Here is a 23178-nt window from a genome sequence, read left to right on the forward strand (position 1 = left end):
CTTTCAGTTCAATCGGCCCAGCAGAACTTGACTTTAAGTTTGAAATGTAAAATGTTAACGGACGACGGACGACGACGGACGAAAACGGATAGCAATAGGTCACTTGAGCTAAAGCTCAGGTGACCTAAAAACACTTGTATATAAGCTATAAAGACCAGAAATGCATTTATGTATATGGACAAACCTTTGAAAATTTAGTCCAATAGTCATAGCATAATTTTTATATGTTTTAGGAGTTTAGATCGACTTTCGGTAAAAAGCAATAAATTATATAATAATATATGAATAAATAGATTGATAGATATTGTACATTGAACTACTACTCATTTGAAATCATGTCAGCTCATCTATTACATGTACACTTGGGCACGTTTTAAGACACCACTGACAAAACCCATCCCCAATTGAGAGTTGGGGTGAGAAAACGTGTTACCCATGCCCATATGTTTTGCACGATTTCTCACCCGGGGGGCTGTCTAGGTGAGAAATCGTGCAGTAACCCCCCCATCCCCTAGTGGCCCTGTTCCCCAAAATCTCAATGGGACCAGCACCTTTTTAAGTATAGATTACGATACCTGATCATCTCTGGATTGTTTCACAAACTGTTTGTCTAAATCTACCATCTACATGAGTATAGATTCTGATCTCTATCACCAACTGGTGATTACCCCTGTTTCATCAAAATTTCACAGCAGAGGAGACAAAATTATATAATTTTTATGCACAATGGATGACACAAAATAGGCGGTGATACTGTTATGCCTGTAATTTGCTGATGTTAAGTGCAAGTATCGAGTTAGATACTTCCATGTCCAATGACGGTTTTTTATCTTGTAAAACTTGAAATACTGCCTTTCTAATGAGCATGCAACCTAGAACCATGCAATTTAGCCTGTATATTGCTGTTGATTAAAACCACAATTGGAATCTAAATCTGATTATAATTCATGTTCACCATACTCTAATCAGCAAAATTAAAATGTCCTTAATTTATAATATGTTACATGAATTACCAGGTGAGTGATAGTTTCCATGGGCCTCCTGTTTCCATAATTATACATTTATGAACATCATTGGACAGCACCTGTTGTATGGTACCTATACCCTGGGAACAACATCAACAACAACAACAACAACAACACACTGTTCCAGTTACCATGTATACTTTATTGTATATCTGTATAATTAACATAGCAGTGTAAAATGTATTAACTGTGTAGACAACACTGTAATCAGTAGGTTAAGTTGGATATCAATCCACCAAGTACCCTAAATCTCAAATCAGTTGGCCTAGTTTGAAATTAATTCACCCAGTACTCAAAATGATTAGTTTGTTGTCTTGACTAAAAATAAAATTATGCTACAAAATTAGACATTTACTTGAATGTGCATATTGTGCAGGGACATTGTTAATAACTGTATCTCATCTTAAGGATTTGAAATAATATCACTTTATGTGCATCATTTAGATATGTGCATTCTTTGAAAATAATTGTGCATTTTTTGCGATTGTAATCTGAAACATTTTGATTTTGAAGCAAATGCATCGGAAGACAACCGTTTCTGGCAAGTTTAGTCTTAGAATATCAAAATAATATTAAAAATAAAAAATATAAAAAAATGATTTACACTTATTTTTTCTCTTCAAGCAGAATCATTCCAGTCAAGCACATTACCAAATAAAGCCACAATTTAATTCTGGTATGAGTAACGTTAATATACTGATTAATAAAATTTATAAAAGCTTGAAAAAAGATGTGAATGAAACATTAACAATACAGTTTTGATGAATATTCTATGTAAAACACGACCCACTGAAGCTTTGTGAACCTTGTATTAGTGTCTCGAAATAAAAGACCGTATGAACACAACACATTTTCATAACAAGACAATTTAAAATAACTGAGTAGACCTGTTTTGCACAAATACCCTACAAGATAGCGGACGGATTTGACAATGACAAATTTTGATACGCACAAAACCAATAATTATTGCTACTCAACATGACAAAAGTCATTCATACTCTGGAGACAAGTTCTTATTTTTATTGTGAAGTAAAACCCTATGAACACATGCATTATTGCAAATTTTCAAGTCTATTTCTTTCCTATTTCAATATTACTACAGACAAATATTAGACTAGCTTATAAATTGTTTCTAACTTGTCTAAAAATCTGTCTTAGAATTAACTTAACTGACCATCTATAAAATTATCTGATGTCACTTATCCAAAGCTACAATCTCAATTCTAACTAGATTAAAACATGGCCCCCAAAAAGATTGGCCTTGTTTAAGACATCCAACAATCTCAAACGCATTTCTAAAGGATATTATTGCCCCACAAGATTGTAACCACAAACAAAAACAAAAAGAGACACCAACAGGTATTTGAATATGAATCCTGTGTTCAACTTTTGATGAAAACTGATGATGCGACTCATTTCAGAACCATATGAAACCAACATCACAGCATCACCAATTCAGAGTGCAGTATACTGGCTTTTAATATTTGAGACATTAGATCCACAACTTTGTTGATCAATTTAACTATACCGCATATGGTAAGTTAACAAATGGGTCAACTTAAAAAATCTATCATTTTCTTCTGATATTTCCCACGATATCACTATTAAACTTTCAATGTGTAAAACATAGTGAGGTTTTAGTAGCTAGCCTCTTTTTTAATTAAAATAAAGGTCTACTTATTTTATCACTGATGTCATACCATAAAATATTGGCATCAATGTTACAGTTTCAAAAATTTAAATGAAAAGATCTTTGTAAAAGTCTGAACACTTGAAAATGAATACAGTTGTAGCTTCAAGGTATTCAAGGACGCTAGCAACTCTTTCTGCTGAACCATGAACAGAAAAATGTGACTGATAACATTTTTAAATCCTCTAATTTAAATGTGTAACAATGTATTAGTCAAAACATAATAGTAAAATTAATAGTAAAATTAATAGGCATAAATATTTAAATAATTAACAGAAAGCTGATGTCAAGTAAAATATACTTGTTGATTTATCACATTATGGACGGAAATATATATTTAATACTGAGGAATAAATAAAAAGTTCTACCGGATAACTTCCCTTCTCAAAATGCTTCTCTGATGCCAGAATTTGGTTTCGTTTAAAAGGAATACTGACAGAAAAATAATGAATTGGCATTTATCTGCCATCTCTTCATTTTCACTACGATAAATATGATATTTTCATTGAAAATTGTTATGTGAATGGAATTTTGGTTTTCAAACTTTCAAACATTATCAAATTATTTGAATAATATCCAATATATAAATCATTGAAAAAATACAAAAAGGGAAGTAATCCAATAATGTGATTTGTGATAGTACACCAAAATACAGGATTAATAATTCCTCTGAGTAACGTTTTCTTACCAATAAATTAAACAATACATACTATGTTTTTTAAATTACTTTTAATATCTACACTAAATATTTATTTAATTGTTGAGTTTACTTATGAATGATGTAAAATTAATTAGAATGGATAATGGAATGTTTGATAATATGTACAGGTAATGGAATCACGGGACGTTCAACTAAGCTGGAATGTAAAGCAGCGAAGGAAAGATGTATAACATAGACTAAAAATGAAAATGCTGAATATGTATATCTCTTTTAAATATATTTTGTGTACAACATATACTAAAATGTATATTATAAAACTTTTATAAAAGTATGTTTAATGAGCTCTAGCAGTGCTAAATTCATGCACGAACAAAACCATGTCACGAAGAGCAAAAATGGTATATGAACAATAAATGGATATTAAAAAATGACATCACAGGGGAAAGTGTTTAAGTGCCAAATCTGACAGTGACGGAAAATGAATATAATACTAGGTTTATAATATACTAATACTTTTTTGTGAGATTGAAAATATCCAATTAATTCTAATTATACACTGGCCTTTCTTGAGAACATCAAATTTATGTAGAAGATGATATAATAATATATACCTATATGAAAAATTCTGCAGAGAAAGTTTCTCAAAAAATAAGCAGTAAATTGTCAATGAATTTTCACTTTGACTGCTGATCAAGAAAAATGGCAAAGGAAGTCAAAGAGAGAATGTCTTGCAAAATATGAAGAACAATTTCTGTATTGATATGAAAAAATAGGAAGGAAGAATCCAGACTTATTTTAGAATTAATATGGTATCTCAAGGAATTCTATTGATTTTGACATTTCTGTGATACAACACAGATGCATAGTGTATTAGTTAATTAAGTATCCCAGAGTTCGCGTAGTATTCATACATACAGCAAGCATCTCCTTGTTCATTGTATAACAACCCATTCGTGCCTATCCAATGTCATACATACTTCAAAATACTCAGATAGCAAGTGCACTGTATAAAATAATGGCTGACAGACCTTTCTTTCATCACAACCCTGGAATCATCCATATCGCGGATGTGAAAAGTCAATTTGAATGAATGTAAGAGATATTGCATCACTATGTATGAAACTTACCTTTGTCACTTTATAAAATATATTCTCTGATATTTGGCATTTTTCATCGATGTATTTTGTGTTTCTGTCATGTAATCTGCATCACAGCAAAATCATTGCATATTTATCAGATGAGACATCCGGTCTCTAACTCGGATCACATACACTAACTTGTACTTGGTATATTCCCTCACTTCCTACACAGCATCTCAATGAAGATAGATGTCCTAATCAATAACACCCGGTGATAGAGAAGTATATGTTGTTTGTTGTTGTATAGTTCACTGTTGTCATGGAGACTATTTCCGTGGAGACAGAGTTCCTGCTTTGACCTTGGTAGGGGAAGAGCCCGTGTAAGGAGGGATGACCATTGGCCCAGTGCTGCTGAAGGACAGGTCACTGGCCAGAGAATTGTCGGGAGAACCCCTGTAGTCTGTCCTTGGCGAGTGTAGACTCTTCTGCGGGTCGTCATAGTAACCGCTGGCTGCTAACATTGCCTGCGCTTGTGTCTGTGACTTAGCAATGATCTCATTAATTGCCTCCATCCTTGATTTGTATTTCCTGTGGTAACAAAACAAATTTTCTAATGATTTATCCAGCATAAATTCAAACCTTATTATTAATATGACCTCAGGAAACTTAATTGAATAAGCCCTTTAAATGGTGAAAGCACTTGAATAAGCCCTTTAAATGGGGATGACAAATTATGTACATTTCAAATGATATTGATCTCAAAGGTCTTTTGTGGACTCCACAATTTGATTTTAACATGAATCTTATTAAAACATGCCTTGGACTATTACCAAAACTCTGAGGGAATGGGGGGTATGTGAGGGGATAGGTGTGTGAGAAGGGTGTGATTGTGAGGTGTGGTGTTATGTGAGGGGGTGGGGAATGTGAGGCAGAGGGCCCCGGGTAAGTGGTATGGTGGGGTTTGTCAGGGGGGTAAGGGTATGGGATATAGTAGATGTTGGGTGACAGTTAGGGCATGGGGGTATGTGAGGTCTAGGGTATGAGGGAAAATGTGAGGGGGCATGGGTGTACAATTCCATGAGCTTGATGTCCAAGGCTAGTATTTTCAATATTTACTGTGAAAATACCGGTATAAGTCAGGCTATTGAAACTTTTCAAAATAAACCTGCAGGCTCCCAGATATGAGAGGGTGGGGGTATGTGATGGGATAGGTTCATGAGACGGTGGCATGAGTGTGAGGTAATTGGTAATGGTATTTAGCATACAACACTTATAACTAAAAGAGGACCTACTTGTCTGATGTAACATTGTCTCTGCGCCGCATGGCGTGATACTGATGTCGTAATCTCTGGTTGTCTTCCTCAAGTGCCTGAAGTGAGGATTTCGTTATCTGGTGAATGGCCTTCTCCGTACTCAACTCCGACTCGAGATCTATGACACGTTTCTTGTACTTGCTTAGCTGCTTCACATCTCGGTCCTTCGAGTCCTGTCCACCAGATTTCTGGGACTCCATGTGTTCATGGAGCTGGCGGTTCATGTCTTGTATCAAACGGTTCAGGTCCATCCTGAAACAAACATGAACAAAACTTGAAAATTTATTTCAAACACAATTTTGAAAGATATAAGAAATCACATTTATAGTTGTAATAATCAGTTCTTAATACTACAATGGTTGGTTTGTTATTTCAGATCCTCAAAGGGAAAGTTTTGGACAACCTACCACATAGACTTTTCATTGTCTCCTGCTTCTTCTGCTTTCTTCGACAAGTAAACTTTCATTCTCTTCAGCTCCTCTTCCTGGGCAGTAAATCTACAGTAGCAAAAGACAATAGTAAATAGACCCTTTAGACATTGAGATCAGTTCATGATTTATAACAGAATAACAACAACATCCAAATATACTGTAATAGATAATATATACTGTAATAGATAATATTTACTGTAATAGATAATATTCCCATACAATGTATTACATATTTCTCTGTCAAATATAACTTCTTAACAGTTTATCACTCTTAAAAGTGACTGTGTTGTCACACTGTCAATTACGTGAAAATTAATGCAATAAAACCTCCTTATATTGCATCAGTAAATGCATCATGTAATCCTATACATATACTGCATTGGTTGGACCTGATAAACTCAAATTTACACAGCATGATGGAACAGAATCCTTACTTGGAAGAGAGTTTTGATTGAAGCTCCTCCTCAGCTTTACGAGCGTCCTCTGCACGACGAAGTCGGAGTGTGTGTTCCCTGAGCTCGTCCTCCTGACCTAGGATTTTCTCTTGCAGCTGTTGGTTTCAAGGAATATAACAATGAAGCCTTTTGAAGAATACCAATTTCTTCAAAAATATTGGTATTATAGTTCTGTACTGTCATATATGATATCATGCTGTGTCGGATGGTGTATTTACCCAATATTCACCACAGTCATCTCCAGTTATTTTTTAAATTTGCCATTTAAAAGGAGACTTAAAATGTGGTAATCAAAATCAATGAATCAAAATTTATTAAGTTCAGGAAATTGACAGGGTTCAAAAAATCTATTAAGTTTCCTACAGCATTTTGTCACCCTTCTAATTTGGCTCGGGGTCTATAAAGACCAGATGGGGTCTATGAGCCTGTAGACCCCTCCTAACCCAGAGATAACTAATAATATCATGACAACTACAACCTTTTGTTAAAAGTTATAGGTATCCAAAGATTCATTTGAATGACAGAAGATGTTACCCGTAGGTTTTCTTTGTTTTTCATGGCAAGTTGGTCCCTGGCCTTCTCCACTTCGGCAGACAACAACTGGCTCTGCTGCATAATGCGGATACGGTCCTCCTCGATTATCTCACTAACAGATCAAAATAGCAAACATGTTACATGTGCTATATAATCTACTAACAAACAGTTCAAAAACCTAACTAGTGAAGGTTCCACATTCACTGAAGGATTTTCAGATTCCACATTTTATCAACCTTATTAACTCAATGAAAAGTAAGTAAGGATTCATAGATTTCATTTTCACAGCAAGATTTCAGAAATACTTTCAGATTTAATTCTCACGAGAGAATTTTGTCATCTAAATGAAATGTTAGTCAAATTTTGAAAAAAATCCAATCAAACTTTACATATGTGCTTGGTAGACTGTGTTTGCAAGCAGATATATGGGGTGTACGGGTGGATATGGGTCAGTCAAGGATACCTACATATAGTCTATGCACAGCTAACAGTACTGCATAAAAAAGGTAGGCTGACTTTAGTGTTGCATTGTAAGGTGACAAAAATGAAATGAAATTTTCGAAAAAGCTCTTAAGTCTCAACTTCATTTTCTGTTTTAAACAGAAGTAAACCTCAATACCAGAAGATAGACCTGTATATATACACAATGGCTTGTTCCATATTTGGTACTCACATCTGTTGTTTCAGTTCTGTTGTTGTTTTCTTGAGTTTGGCATTGAGCTGTTGTTTCTGACTCTCCAGTATATGTCGAAGCTTACTGATCTCGGTCTGTAAAAAGTAGATGTTTAATTCAACACTGAGGGAACTAAACAAAATAACAGTTGACGAGGGGATAATATGATATTACAACTTTATTATCAGGATTAGAAACTGAGATATCTATCACCAGTAAAAAACATGTTATTGAGAATGTCTGCTTAGAGATTTATATTGGCTATATAATGATTTTTCAAAATGGCTGAGCCTGACATCTTTCTTGTTGTAAATTACACAAAACTATTCTGAATCAGTTCAATTTTTGCTGTCAGCTTCATTTACATTTCTACATATCAATTCCTTCACAAAATTCAAATAAAAAAGTGAAGAAAAATTATCACTTATAAATCAAAATTCTCTCATTTGGACTTGTATCTGCAACGGCAAGCCCAGTTTTTTAGTTTGTTGTTTTGACTAGTCATTCAACACAAATGTACACAGCATACACAGGCAAAATTTCTTGATGTCAATTTCAGATTAATTTCAGGTCAAATTTGCCTCAAACATTTTTGCCTAGGTGTAATCATTACACAAAATTCCATTCACTGATGCCATGTTTCTGCAAACAGCTTAAAATGCATTATTTATTGATTTACAGTAACTATTATTACAAACTTGACATTTTATTCATTTGCTTTGAAAGCAGTAAGTTGATTACATGACAGAAGAAAACAGGTATATATTAAACTGGAAACATCACAGGACATCTATATTACATGTGAGCAGGGTTAGTCATTCAGTATTATCTTAATCACAAATTATCAAGTCAGATTTATAAAGAAAGCATTCACATCAGCTTGTATTAGTAAAAATTCTCTTGGAAAAAGAACCCAGTAAAACCGAGAATTTAATTCTTTGATACAAAGCATTTCTTTTGGCATAGGAAAGCATTATGTTATACATATATACACCATTAAAAACGTGTATGTTATGTTATCAAACTACATGCGCTATGATTGGTGTTAATAGAGGCCAAGAGGCTGGGTTAAAGTTCACAATGTCAAGGATTACATCAAGCTAGGTATATTATTCCTATAATATCTCCAAAAACTTATATCCACCGCTTTCAGGACATATTGTAGGTAAACATTATTGAGGTTAGGTTTCAACATGTGAGTATTGTGCTGTTGAGACATAATGTATAGCTTGAAACTCTAAGAAATTAAAGCCTTATCTAATATTTGGTAGAGTTTTTAAGAGGAAACTGCAGATAATGACTCTGCAAAATGGAGTCTGATTAAAGTGGTTGTCAAACTGGGCCGAGCCCTTAATGTATTGAACCCTGTTGCTAAGTTTGAAGACAATCAGATACTATTTGCAAGAGTTAATGAACAGAAACGGAAGATAATAACATTTGTTTGTTATTCAAGGGGCCATCACTCCGCCAAATGGGGTCCGCTGAAAGTGGTCATCGAACTTGGTTGAGCTCTTAAGACATTTAACCCTGGTACCAAATTTGAAGGAATCGGTTAACATTTGTTGAAGTTATTGCACAGAAAAAAAAGCGCTGCAGATAATGACGTTTTTCGTTCAAGGGGCCTTAACTCCGCCAAATCGGGTCCGCTGAAAGTGGCCATCGAACTTAGCAGAGCCCTTAGGGCATTTAACCCTGTGACAAAGTTTGAAGAAAATCATTTAATATTTGTTGTACTTATTGCACGGAAACGAAGCGTGACACCCAGACAGACCCAAATTAATATCCCCTGTTCCATGAATGCGGGGGATAATAAATATGTAATTAGCTCTGAAGGATTACTAAGTGTTTTGTTATGAGCTTCTATATGTTGTTGAAAGGTTTTGTTATTTATAGAAGATACAAGTTATATGACCTGTTAATATATTTGTGTAATGTATATGATACAATTAGTACAGTTGACATATATTTTGTGATATATATATATATATATTAAAGATACAATTATAGAAAGTTGGTAAGATACAACAAATTAACAATATAAACTTGAAGGTTTATGTTTAAAAGATCAATACTTATTGTTTTCATTAAACATAGATTCTTAGATCCTAGGAGAAATGATGCGGTTATCTCCCTTTACTCTGTATTGGGGTACATTATGTTGTGGTTTGAGTAATGATCACATCTCATAAGAACTGTTTTGCAGCAAACAAATAACAAATGCAAAAAAAGAAGCAAGGCTAGGCAAAACAGAGGAATCTGATGCTTTTAGAGACCGCAGTATTCAATGCATGTTATCTATGCTGCGAGACAGATATCTATCAAAATATCACACAGATGCTGTAGTGTACCATTGTGAGAGTCTGCTGTATGATCTCCTCATCAATCTCAAACTCCTATAGTGAGAAACACAATCACACACATCCTCAATTTCAAACACTTTGTGACAATAAATATCATCAAAATCTTAAATCAATTTATCTTTGTGCATGGAAATTGAAAAAAAATAACAGATACAAAACAAAACTTGACATGTTATACGATGTTGAGTGAAACCCATCGAGAAGGTATCCACATGAATTTATGTTTAGGTATCAATGTAGCTAGTGATTAGGATATATCCTTAGGACTACTCATATCCTTTGCCAATTTACTTCTGGCCCTAACACCAGGGTTTCAACATTTTGAGATAGATGTGTGGTTAATACACATCTCTCTGTCAAAACTGACAAAATCATGAGGAAAAAATAACAATTTTTAACTTACATATTCAATTTTGATAGTGTGATTTTTTTCAGATTAAGGGATATGGCACCATTTTTTTATTTATTTTTTATATGTTTTGTTTTTTCACACTAATAGACTTTCATACTTGCCAACTTTTAGAAATTTCCATGTGGGAGTTTCTCCACTCTCAAAATTAAAACCTAAATAAAACGTGTGTATATACCCCCTAGAGACAAAATATGCCTTTAAATGTTATACTTTGATTTGTTCTTTCAGATTAAATAATTAGATCTTAGGATATAGGAATATTTTAGCAAATTCCATGGTTTAAAATGCTAAATTTAAGTGTCCAAAATAGGGAGGGTTGGCAAGTAAGGACTTAACCTCTCGAAATGTCTCAAGTCTGGAGTTAAAGCCCATGGAGACTCTGGTATGGGAATAAAAATGTAATGTTTAGCAGTTTTACCTAAACTGTAGATGTTTTACAAGGGTGGCCTAAGATTTAGATGATTTATCTGTGTTTATATGTCATGTTAGGCAGTTTTACCTAGGCTGAATTTTTCCTGATGTACAATAATAGCAAGAAACTTTGATGGCTATCTGTGTTAAGTCTACATGTTTCACCTCCTGGTATTCTCTGTTAACTGGTCTTACTTGTATAAGAGAAATTCTACAATATCTTATCAGTAATTATCTATATGAGTCGTTTTATTCAAGTGCTGTACATGTAATTCATTAATTTTAACATTGACATATATTTTGTAAGTTTATACCTGAAGAAGGTCAATCTGTTCCTGCTTGGACTTTGCTGAAGAATCTTGTGTGTAAACTGTAGCCTCCAATTCCTGTTGCTGTTCTGCCAGACGTTTGGCCCGGTCCTTCTCTGTTTTCACCATCTGTTCTGACTTGGTCAGAGTTGTGGTCATCTGGTTCAGTTTTTCTTCAGATAAATACTAAAACACACAATCAATATTGTTTTACAGGTGCTGATATCCAGGTGTTTACATAGTGTTTATCATTTGTTAATTTATTTTCAAATTAATGTTATTTGCTTTGTTATGTGGAAATTTATAAAAGTTATTAATATTTACATTTCCACTCCAAATTCCTCTATAAGCATTACCACAAGAAATTGCCATGAAAGCAACTTGATCAGCATCATTTTAAGCTTCTCCTCCTGCCCTAAATAACATGAGACAACATGAAGCAAAGAAGTTGGTAACGTCAGGCTGTTCCATAAATCTCATTTGCACGGAGGACACAGACACTTCAATATCGAAAATAAGGGAATATCTATATTTAGGTAAACGAATGATTGAAAGACCATTATTCAATGTTCATACCGGTATGAATGCAACTCAGTTATATACATATTCCATGAAGCCTGCTAGAAAATGAAAAAAATGCCATTCAATCCTTGTTAACTTTTTCAATCTCCACAAAATCACACTGACAAAAAGATAATAATTTAAAACTACATCTTCAATTTGGAAGGTGTAAACTTTGTCAGATTGAAGGATTTGGCTTCATTTTCAAATTTTGTTTTCAGATTTACCGTACATTAAACTATGTATCCATCAGGTCAGCTGTCGAAACTAAGGCAGGGTTCTTTATTAAGATTAGAACTTGCTTCAAAATACCTTATGTACATTTATTTTTGTTATTGTAAAATTTTACAGTCTTCCAATTTTACCACATGCAAGTCTGATGATTCTCAAAACACCAAATCTCAGTTTTTTAGTCTGAACTGTGGGACTAGCTGCAGTCACAGTATTGTCATCTATTGGCAGGTGTATATGAACTGAGTCTGAGAGAACATATCCTACCTTATCCTTCCTTGACTCGTGTAGTTGGGACTGTAGAGATTCAGCCCTCTGCTCTGCTACTTTGCGACAAGTTGTCTCCTCCTGAAGGCGCTCTTTTGTCTCCTCAAGTGTTCTCTCCATCATCCTGCTGCTCATCTGAAGTTTGTCACGACTGTCAATGGCGGAGGCTAGACTTGACTCCACGGATGCAACTCTAGTCTGTGTCTGGTATTGGTAAATGTAAAGATATATGAGAAGAGTTTGATTACACGCAATTAACTCCGGTGCTTACAAAGGATGAAAAAAAAATTGAATCTAGATATACACAACACTTTCAAGAGAATTCAAATGAAAAAAATAAGATTTAGTTGACTTCTGATATTCAAGAAAATCAAAATTATGTAAAAGGTAATTAATGATAGCATATCTAATTTTATTACTTGATAGTTGTTTATTTGTTTGTTTGTTTGTTCTTTAAGATATACATGTATTATAAAGTAATTGGCTATTCCTTTATTTTTTTACCTACTTCACTTCAACCAAGCAATAGTATACTTACGGTTGCCTTAACACTTTAGGGAAAATATTTCTATATTGCCTCTACACACATGAAAAGAGTGCATACTATTCATTAGTTACTACTATGAATTAGAACCAACATGTGTGCCTGACATATGAGTTGTCTTCCTGTTTCACCAATGTCATTTCTCTAGTATGACAATGACATGTGACACAAACGTCACTCCTCCAGTATGACAATGACATGTGACATAAACGTCACTCCTCCAGTATGACAATGACATGTGCCACAAACGTCACTCCTCTAGTATGACAATGACATGTGACACAAATGTCACTCCTCTAGAATGACAATGACAGGTGACACAAACGTCACTCCTCCAGTATGACAATGTCATGTGACACAAACGTCACTCCTCCAGTATGACATTGACATGTGACACAAACGTCACTCCTCTAGTATCCTCCAGTATGACAATGATATGTGAGACAAACGTCACTCCTCCAGTAGGACAATGACATGTGACACAAACGTCACTCCTCCAGTATGACAATGTCATGTGACACAAACGTCACTCCTCCAGTATGACATTGACATGTGACACAAACGTCACTCCTCTAGTATGACAATGATATGTGACACAAACGTCACTCCTCTAGTATGACAATGCCATGTGACACAAACGTCACTCCTCTAGTATGACAATGACATGTGACTCAAACGTCACTCCTCTAGTATGACAATGACATGTGACACAAATGCCACTCCTCTAGAATGACAATGACATGTGACACAACCGTCACTCCTCTAGTATGACAATGATATGTGACACAAATGTCACTCCTCTAGTATGACAATGACATGTGACACAAATGTCACTCCTCTAGAATGACAATGACATGTGTCACAAACGTCTCTCCTCCAGTATGACAATGACATGTGACACAAAAGTCACTCCTCTAGTATGACAATGATATGAGACACAAACGTCACTTCTCCAGTATGACAATGACATGTGACACAAACGTCACCCCGCCAGTATGACAATGACATGTGACACAAACATCACTCCTCCAGTATGACAATGACATGTGACACACACGTCACCCCTCCAGTATGACAATGACATGTGACACAAACGTTAATCCTTCAGTATGACAATGACATGTGACACAAACGTCACTCGTCCAGTATGACAATGACATGTGACACAAACGTCACTCCTTTAGTATGACAATAAAATGTGACACAAACGTCACTCCTCTAGATGTGTGCCTGACATATGAGTTGTCTTCCTGTTTCACCAATGTCATTTCTCTTGTATGACAATGACATGTGACACAAACGTCACTCCTTCAGTATGACAATGACATGTGAGACAAACGTCACTCCTCTAGTATGACAATGACATGTGACTCAAACGTCACTCCTCCAGGATGACAATGACATGTGACACAAACGTCACTCCTCTAGTATCCTCCAGTATGACAATGATATGTGAGACAAACGTCACTCCTCCAGTAGGACAATGACATGTGACACAAACGTCACTCCTCCAGTATGACAATGATATGTGAGACAAACGTCACTCCTCCAGTATGACAATGACATGTGACACAAACGTCACTCCTCCAGTATGACAATGTTATGTGAGACAAACGTCACTCCTCCAGTATGACAATGTTATGTGAGACAAACGTCACTCCTCCAGTATGACAATGCCATGTGACACGAACGTCACTCCTCAAGTATGACAATGACATGTGACACAAACGTCACTCCTCCAGTATGACAATTACATGTGACACAAACGTCACTCCTCCAGTATGACAATGATATGTGACACAAACGTCACTCCTCTAGTATGACAATGACATGTGACACAAACGTCACTCCTTTAGTATGACAATAAAATGTGACACAAACGTCACTCCTCTAGTATGACAATGACATGTGACACAAACGTCACTCCTCCAGTATGACAATGACATGTGACACAAACGTCACTCCTCTAGTATGACAATGACATGTGACACAAACGTCACTCCTCCAGTATGAAAATGACATGTGACACAAACGTCACTCCTCCAGTATGACGATGTTGTGTTTACCTGCATCAGACTGTCCTTCAGGTAAGACTTTTCCCCATCATACTGGTTCTGTAGATCCCCATTAGTCTTCTCCAGGACCATGACCCGATCCGTCAGCTTTTCCTCCTGTATCCGCATTTTATCCTTAAGTGATGAGTGTTCCAACTGAAGACTGGACAGGCTTTCCTGTAGGGAGAGGGAAAAAGCACAAATTTTAGTTTCATTTTCCGAACTTAAGTTAGCAAATTTCAATAACTGTAACCTTTTGTTGTAAATAATTAAGAAACCTATTTGAATTGAGGTCTATACGTATTTATTTCTAGTAACATGTATTCACTGTATTTTACCAAAAATATTCACTCAAAATATATCGGAGGTTTTCAGAGTCAGTTTCACTCCACAGTTTTAATGATAGATACTTAAAGAAGAGTATAGAATCAGCATCCTAACATTATTATTAGCTGAACGGTGAGCCATGACACACGCTAACCAAAACCTTCAACTACATATATGGCCAAGACAGTTAAGTCCAAAACATGTTAAAAATTCAACAAAAGACTGAAATTATTTTTCCAATTCACTAAACAACATTAATGCTAGACATTTAAAGATTCTCAGTGCAGAAAAATAAAAATGAAAATTATCAGGCTAGCACTATTATTAAATGAACAGTTGCCCATTACAAAACATTAACCAAAACCTTCATCAAAGGTAATGGATGGACGGACTGACAGATGGATGCAGACATAACTTATAGTCCCTCCTGTTTCACCGATGTGGGACTAATAATTACCTGTTGTCTGGCAATAGTTTCTTGCAGGGTGATGGTTTCCTTGCGGAGACTTTGTGTTAACAGATCTACGTCCCCGACTGTGCCCTCCATTTGTCTCACCTGACCCTCTAACTCCATTTTTTCCCTAAAAAACATAATAGTTCACAGATTAAATTAATGATAAAAGTTTGTGTTTCAGATCCATAATGCATAATGGGCATGTCATTTTGTATTTACCTGTGTGCGTTATATGTCATAAGACAACTTATTAATATGTATTATCAAAAGGCTATACATGTATCTTAAAATTGTCCATTTCAACCATAATTTCTCCTGGAAACAAAATAAGATTAAAAAAAAGTCTGACAAGTTTTATGTGTCATTTTCAAATTTGTAACATTTTTAAAATCTACTATCAAATTAATTTCAAAGATAAAAGATTTCACAATAAAAAAATAAAATAAAAATTCCCTTTAATAGTTAAAATTTTGAAAGTGGTTGACAATTAGCAAGCTGATTTAGTTCATTACTCAATGAGTAAGCAGATTGATTAAGTTTAAGTAGTGAAAAGGATTATTTAGATAAGACCTCTGTTTTTATATTAGTGACTACTTACTTGTTCATGTCCTCGAGTTCTTTGAGTGTACGTCCAAAACTACTCAGCTGTGCCTCTTTCATTTTGAGTTCTTCCTTGAGGACTGCGTTCTCCTCCCTTAAAACACATAACATTATTATGAAGTTCAGCACAACCTTATGGAGACATCAAACATCAAGGGCTACTTTTTCCTTTCAACACAGTATACTTACACCACTTCTAAGTTATTTCTCTGTCTGTAGACAGGGATATCTGATCTATTTATGTTGCAGTTCAGGCTTTCACTAGTGTGGTCATAGTGTGTCGTCTTAATGTTAGTCATAGAGGGATCGTATTTGGCACAGAAAGTCAAGAAATTATTTTTCTTTTACAGAATTTAAAATTGTCGTCTGTGAAAGATTTTTTAGAGTCATTGACTTTGATTACATTTTTTTTTTAGCAAATTTCAGCAGGAACCAGTGAATCAACTAACCTAACTGGTTCCTTTAGACTTATGAAATAGATTGATATCACAATATCATTAGATAGATTACAAAATAAAAATAATCCTTTTGGAAAAGTGCTTAAAATACAGATATGTAGAATAATAATTGTATTTTTTTTTTCTAAAACTACACCATGTCCTCATGGCAGTAGCTATGTTATGTCCCCTACATTCAGTTACTTTCTATGGTTCTTGCTTGAGATGTTTCCTTGAGGTAATCTTGGACTAGTTATGTTGATGTAGGACTAGCATATAATCTTTTCAACCAGTTAAGTGGACTACAGAGTGAAAACAGTTAGTGTCTAACCCTTTAAAGACATCATTTTATATATTGATAATTTAAAAAGTAGAAAAAGTTTACAATTTACACTTATCAACTAATTCTGTTTTTTTTAGAGCCAGTGGTTAATGTTAATCTGTTAAACATTAATAAATACTGGGTAATCATCACCTGTTTAAATGACCCAAGCAATAAAATTATAGTCACTGATGCTTTAAAGTCAATAGAAGTGGCGTTGCTGTACGTACTTGGTGGTGTCGAGGTCCCGCTCTGTTGAGGTGTTCTCCCTCTCTAGATCGTGTTTCTGTTGTGTCAGCTCCTGCTGCATCTGTTGCTCGATGCGGTCACACTTGTTTTGTAGTTCAGCAATTTTCTGGTCTTTTTCACCAAGACGTCGCATCATTGAATCATACTCTGAAAAGGATCAATTGAATACATGTACATAGAATAGCCTCTGATAGCCAATACTATACTTTTACTGCCTGAAGTGTGAAGCTGTTCTTCCTTTTCTCTGTATACCTACATGTTGCAGATGAATTTTCAACTGATGGCCTCTGTTGCAAGCTCTAACATTGACAAAAAGTAAGTTTTTAATGCTGCAATATTCCTGTTTAAGAAAAGAGAGATACATGTACCTAACCTCATATATCGCACAATTTTTCTGTTTGAGACCTAACAAGAGTTACCTACCCTGGTAGATGGCAACTTTGTCCTGTTTGAGACCAACTTGATAATAATATACAACATTTGATATAGCCCCCTACATGTATTTAGCTTGGATAAGTCACTCTAAAGCGCTTAACAGTACATAGATATACAATTTATACAATCAATACAATTAGCAGAAGAAAAACACTTTCTCTGAATATTCTATGCGTACCAAAACTTCGGGATCGAACCCCAACCACCTGCGTTCCCTTATCCTGTTTGAGACCTACTAGAGTTACCTACCCTGGTAGATAGCTCCCATGTCCTGTTTAAGACATACTAGAGTTACCTACCCTGGTAGATGGCTCCCTTGTCCTGTTTGAGGCCTACTAGAGTTACCTACCCTGGTAGATAGCTACCGTGTCCTGTTTGAGACCTACTAGAGTTACCTTCCCTGGTAGATGGCTCCCTTGTCCTGTTTGAGACCTTCTAGAGTTACCTACCCTGGTAGATAGCTCCCGTGTCCTGTTAAAGACCTACTAGAGTTACCTACCCTGGTAGATGGCCCCCATGTCCTGTTTGAGACCAACTAAAGTAACCTACCCTCGTAGATAGCTCCCGTGTCCTGTTTGAGACCTACTATAGTTACCTACCCTGGTAGATAGCTCCCTTGTCCTGTTTGAGACCTACTAGAGTTACATACCCTGGTAGATGGCTCCCTTGTCCTGTTTGAGGCCTACTAGAGTTACCTACCCTGGTAGATAGCTCCCTTGTACTGTTTGAGACCTACTAGAGTTACCTACCCTGATAGATAGCTCCCGTGTCCTGTTTGAGGCCTACTAGAGTTACCTACCCTGGTAGATGGCCCCCATGTCCTGTTTGAGACCAACTAAAGTAACCTACCCTGGTAGATAGCTCCCGTGTCCTGTTAAAGACCTACTAGAGTTACCTACCCTGGTAGATAGCTTCTGTGTCCTGTTTGAGACCTACTAGAGTTACCTCCCCTGATAGATAGCTCCCGTGTCCTGTTTGAGGCCTACTAGAGTTACCTACCCTGGTAGATAGCTCCCTTGTCCTGTTTAAGACCTACTAGAGTTACCTACCCTGGTAGATTGCTCCCTTATCCTGTTTGAGACCTACTAGAGTTACCTCCCCTGGTAGATGGCTCCCTTGTCCTGTTTGAGACCTTCTAGAGTTACCTACCCTGGTAGATAGCTCCCTTGTACTGTTTGAGACCTACTAGAGTTACCTACCCTGATAGATAGCTCCCGTGTCCTGCTTGAGACCTACTAGAGTTACCTACCCTGGTAGTTTGCTCCCTTATCCTGTTTGAGACCTACTAGAGTTACCTGCCCTGGTAGATTGCGCCCTTATCCTGTTTGAGACCTACTAGAGTTACCTGCCCTGGTAGATTGCGCCCTTATCCTGTTTGAGACCTACTAGAGTTACCTGCCCTGGTAGATTGCGCCCTTATCCTGTTTGAGACCTACTAGAGTTACCTTCCCTGGTAGATGGCTCCCTTGTCCTGTTTGAGACCTACTAGAGTTACCTCCCCTGATAGATAGCTCCCGTGTCCTGTTTGAGACATACTAGAGTTACCTACCCTGGTAGATGGCTCCCTTTTCCTGTTTGAGACCTACTAGAGTTACCTACCCTGATAGATAGCTCCCGTGTCCTGCTTGAGACCTACTAGAGTTACCTACCCTGGTAGATTGCTCCCTTATCCTGTTTGAGACCTACTAGAGTTACCTCCCCTGATAGATAGCTCCCGTGTCCTGTTTGAGACATACTAGAGTTACCTACCCTGGTAGATGGCTCCTGTGTCCTGTTTGAGACCTACTATAGTTACCTACCCTGGTAGATAGCTCCCTTGTACTGTTTGAGACCTACTAGAGTTACCTACCCTGGCAGATGGCTCCCTTGTCCTGTTTGAGACCTACTAGAGTTACCTCCCCTGGTAGATGGCTCCCTTGTCCTGTTTGAGGCCTACTAGAGTTACCTACCCTGGTAGATAGCTCCCTTGTACTGTTTGAGACCTACTAGAGTTACCTACCCTGATAGATAGCTCCCGTGTCCTGCTTGAGACCTACTAGAGTTACCTACCCTGGTAGATTGCTCCGTTATCCTGTTTGAGACCTACTAGAGTTACCTACTCTGGTAGATAGCTCCCATGTCCTGTTTAAGACATACTAGAGTTACCTACCCTGGTAGATGGCTCCCTTGTCCTGTTTGAGAGCTTCCACAGTGTCCCTACTGGTGGTCAGTTGACCCTGAGTGGATTCCAGTTCCATTGTCAAGGTATAAACCTGCTCCTTTAACTTTTCACATGATTGCTGATTGACATTTAGAGATTCCTGAATAACACATGAGAGTTCATTCTAGTACAAATTGTTCAAAGTTCAATTGTTTAATAAAAGTTTTGCATATTTATCATAAAAGTGGTGTGCATGAAAAATAAGAAGATTTTCTAGTCTTTGGAATGGATTTTACATATGTAGGTACACCAAACATTTAAAAGTGTGTTTTATTTCTAAAATTTTACACCAAAAGAAGTTGTTTATTGTTTAGAGTTGTCCCCTGGAGATCTAAGTAAGCATGCAAGACTGCAAGGAAAAGAAAAGAATCCAAAATACTTATCAGGTGGTGTGGTAAAGTACACACAAGTAAATTATGTTAAAAGTCTTACAGAATGTTTGTTCTGTCATTGTTACCATAATGTTACACTAATAACAGATCGGTGACTGTGTTTTATATCTGTACCATAGCCTTAACAAAGTAACCCAGTTCATTTTGTATTTGTCTGATATCAACACAGAAAAAATTGATAAAGAAATCACAGTAGCTGTTGCTTGTACTGTAATACATGCTGCTAGACAAAAAAGAAAAATGCATGCACATTCAGTTTGTCAACTTACCTGGTAAATGCAAATTGGGAAAATAATGTATTTTATTACCCTTTTTGTCTAAAAGGTAACCGCAAACTTAAAACCTTTAAAATAAAGATAAAAAAGCAAACCTTTCCCATTAAACAAACTCAATCTAACAGGTTAACTTTAATTTATCATATTCAACATTTGAGTCTACATAATGTACCATATATTATCAATGTTACTGAGAAAAGGCTGTACTAGAAACAATCAGTTAAAAGATAATTGAATTTTGGAAGAGTGTTTTCTCAGATCTACTGGCATTAGGCAGAAATTGCACATACATTTTTTTTTACAGCAAATTTATAATTTCAAGGGAGATTTGTGGAGTATGTTTCTGGGAAGGTGAACTTTTAAACTGAATATATTAATTTGACTTCTCTGAAAGATAACCAGGTACAACATCAAACATGACAGTATGTATATCTGTGTATTAGAGCTTGAAAGTCAACAGCTTTAGTGAACTGTAAGTGACATGCTATATCAGAACTGTTCTTCTTGGATACTATATGTAGTTTCGTCCAGGAGTTAGGTCTACAGCCTAAAGTTGATGAAAAGACAGATGTGATAGGTGTTAGTGATGACAATATGAAGATAGACCGGAGAATAAACAATATTATTCCAAGGAAAGTTAACTGAACTATAAGACAACTGCTTGAAAAAACTTAATTTCCAAACCCTATATTTTCTCTACATATCAGTCCCGATTATCTCTGTATCTCAGTCTAGATTATCTCAGTCCAGATTAAGTCCAGATTATCAGTCCAGATTATCTCTGTATCTCAGTCTAGATTATCTCAGTCCAGATTATCTGGTTCAGATTATCTGCCTTCAATATCTCTGTATGATAGTCTTGATTATCTCAGTCTAGATCATCTGTCTAGATTATCTCTGTATGATAACATAGATAATCTCATTCAAGATTATCTCAGCCTAAATTGTGTCCAATCTCAATCTATATTGCCTCTGTCCAGATTATTTCTGCATCTCTGCTTAGATAATCTCAGTCTAGATATATAGCCTCATAATTATTGCTGTCCAGATTATCTTAGTCCGTATCATCACTGTATTTCAGTCCTTGTAATTTCAAACTTCTGAAAAATTATTTCTATACAAAAATAGGCTAACTTCTTACTTGCATGCCTTATTGTCAGTTTAATGAATAGGTCATATCTCATGTCATAGGTTTTATATCGTAGACCTTTACATATGAAGCACAACCCAAAAAATACTCAAACAGCAAGAGTGATAGATAGTAAAAATCTTCACACAAACAATCTAGACACAATTCTACAATGAGTTAGTGACAACTTTTTCCCATAGACACCAATTAGATGAGAATGTGAATTAATTGCTTAGTAAATAATAAACATTAGTCCAGAGTGTACAACATCTAGTGACTTTAGTTCCTACAAACTAATTGTGACAGAGAGTGAATGTGTCTAAGAGACACACACCAAGGTAAGTCAGTTAGTGCCCATCTATAAAGTCCAAGATTACAAACTTTCAAATTTTCCACGGTTTGTTTCTCGTCATTTAGGTTGTTCAACAACAATCCGTGTTCATGCTTGAGTCGTTCGAGCTCATGACATGTAGCCATGAGCTCGTCTCGTTTTTGGGCTGCCTCTGATTTTTCTTCCTCCAGCTGAAAAATTAGCTATCCTATTAAAACCTATGAACTAATAATAAGTATGCAAACATTTTTCTGAAAACTTATCAGAACTTTTAATGTTTAAAGTGAATATGTTGTTATTTCCACAAAGAATTTCCTAAACATTTGTGAATTTGCCACAAACTTGGATCTGGAAAAAGGAACCTTAATTGTGCTATCCTAACAGTTCAATGCTTTATACTGTTAATACATTGTAGGTACTATATTTTGCACGTAGATAGGTTTAAGCCCTCCACTACACCTGTAGGTGATCAGTGTTTCAGAACAGTGTAGATCCTTGCTTATCATGGATATGATCAATTGCATATGTACCAGAAAACTTTGGCTTAGTCAACTACAGTGTATTTGTCTTTTACTGGTAAAATCCCTATTTGCCAGGTGTTAGTCTTTCCCTTCACATGTAATTACTATATGGTAAACTGTGTACTAACATTCCCTGTCAAAATAAAATCACCCTCAATATGGAGGGCAAAATGGCAAATATTAAAATGTGGTTAAACATTTCCCAGTATACAATATACCTGGCACAAAGGAGATATGAATTAAAAAGCAAACAATGGTTCTAGACGAGAATTTCAAAATGAAAAATGAGATGCCATCGTAGGTACATTAGAAATTAATAATACAATCATAGAATTAAATTCTTTTAAGATTTCAATATCAGAAAATATTATTTTCTTTTCAGAAGATTGTGACACTCGCAAATACATGTTTTTTTTTAAGTTTAAACTCTTGAAAAAAAACCTCTTCAGAAATTGTGTGCAATTTCTGCACACCTAGATCAATTGGTGCATGTTTTC

General features: G+C 35.8%; 1 protein-coding gene across 5 annotated transcripts in view; it reads right to left on the reverse strand.

Moving 5' to 3' along the window:
* Positions 1-1146: 1146 nt before the first annotated feature.
* LOC110458296 overlaps positions 1147-23178 on the reverse strand; it is a 62829-nt gene continuing 40797 nt past the window's right edge. For 3 of the 5 annotated variants that reach the window (XM_021509938.1, XM_021509941.1, XM_021509937.1), the window contains 15 exons: positions 22211-22351; positions 19983-20133; positions 17380-17545; positions 16389-16484; positions 15794-15917; positions 15022-15186; positions 12412-12615; positions 11359-11538; positions 10210-10254; positions 7862-7956; positions 7189-7300; positions 6634-6749; positions 6176-6265; positions 5748-6020; positions 1147-5043 (listed from right to left, as the gene is read on the reverse strand). In XM_021509938.1, the coding sequence (XP_021365613.1) occupies positions 4782-5043; positions 5748-6020; positions 6176-6265; positions 6634-6749; positions 7189-7300; positions 7862-7956; positions 10210-10254; positions 11359-11538; positions 12412-12615; positions 15022-15186; positions 15794-15917; positions 16389-16484; positions 17380-17545; positions 19983-20133; positions 22211-22351 (2220 nt within the window). In that variant the 3' untranslated portion in view covers positions 1147-4781. The remainder of the gene's footprint in view (positions 5044-5747; positions 6021-6175; positions 6266-6633; positions 6750-7188; positions 7301-7861; positions 7957-10209; positions 10255-11358; positions 11539-12411; positions 12616-15021; positions 15187-15793; positions 15918-16388; positions 16485-17379; positions 17546-19982; positions 20134-22210; positions 22352-23178) is intronic. The other 2 variants (XM_021509940.1, XM_021509939.1) reach the window with 2 other exon arrangements.

This window comes from Mizuhopecten yessoensis, unplaced genomic scaffold, assembly GCF_002113885.1.
Source record: "Mizuhopecten yessoensis strain PY_sf001 unplaced genomic scaffold, ASM211388v2 scaffold9541, whole genome shotgun sequence".
NCBI classification, from domain to species: Eukaryota; Metazoa; Mollusca; class Bivalvia; order Pectinida; family Pectinidae; genus Mizuhopecten; species Mizuhopecten yessoensis.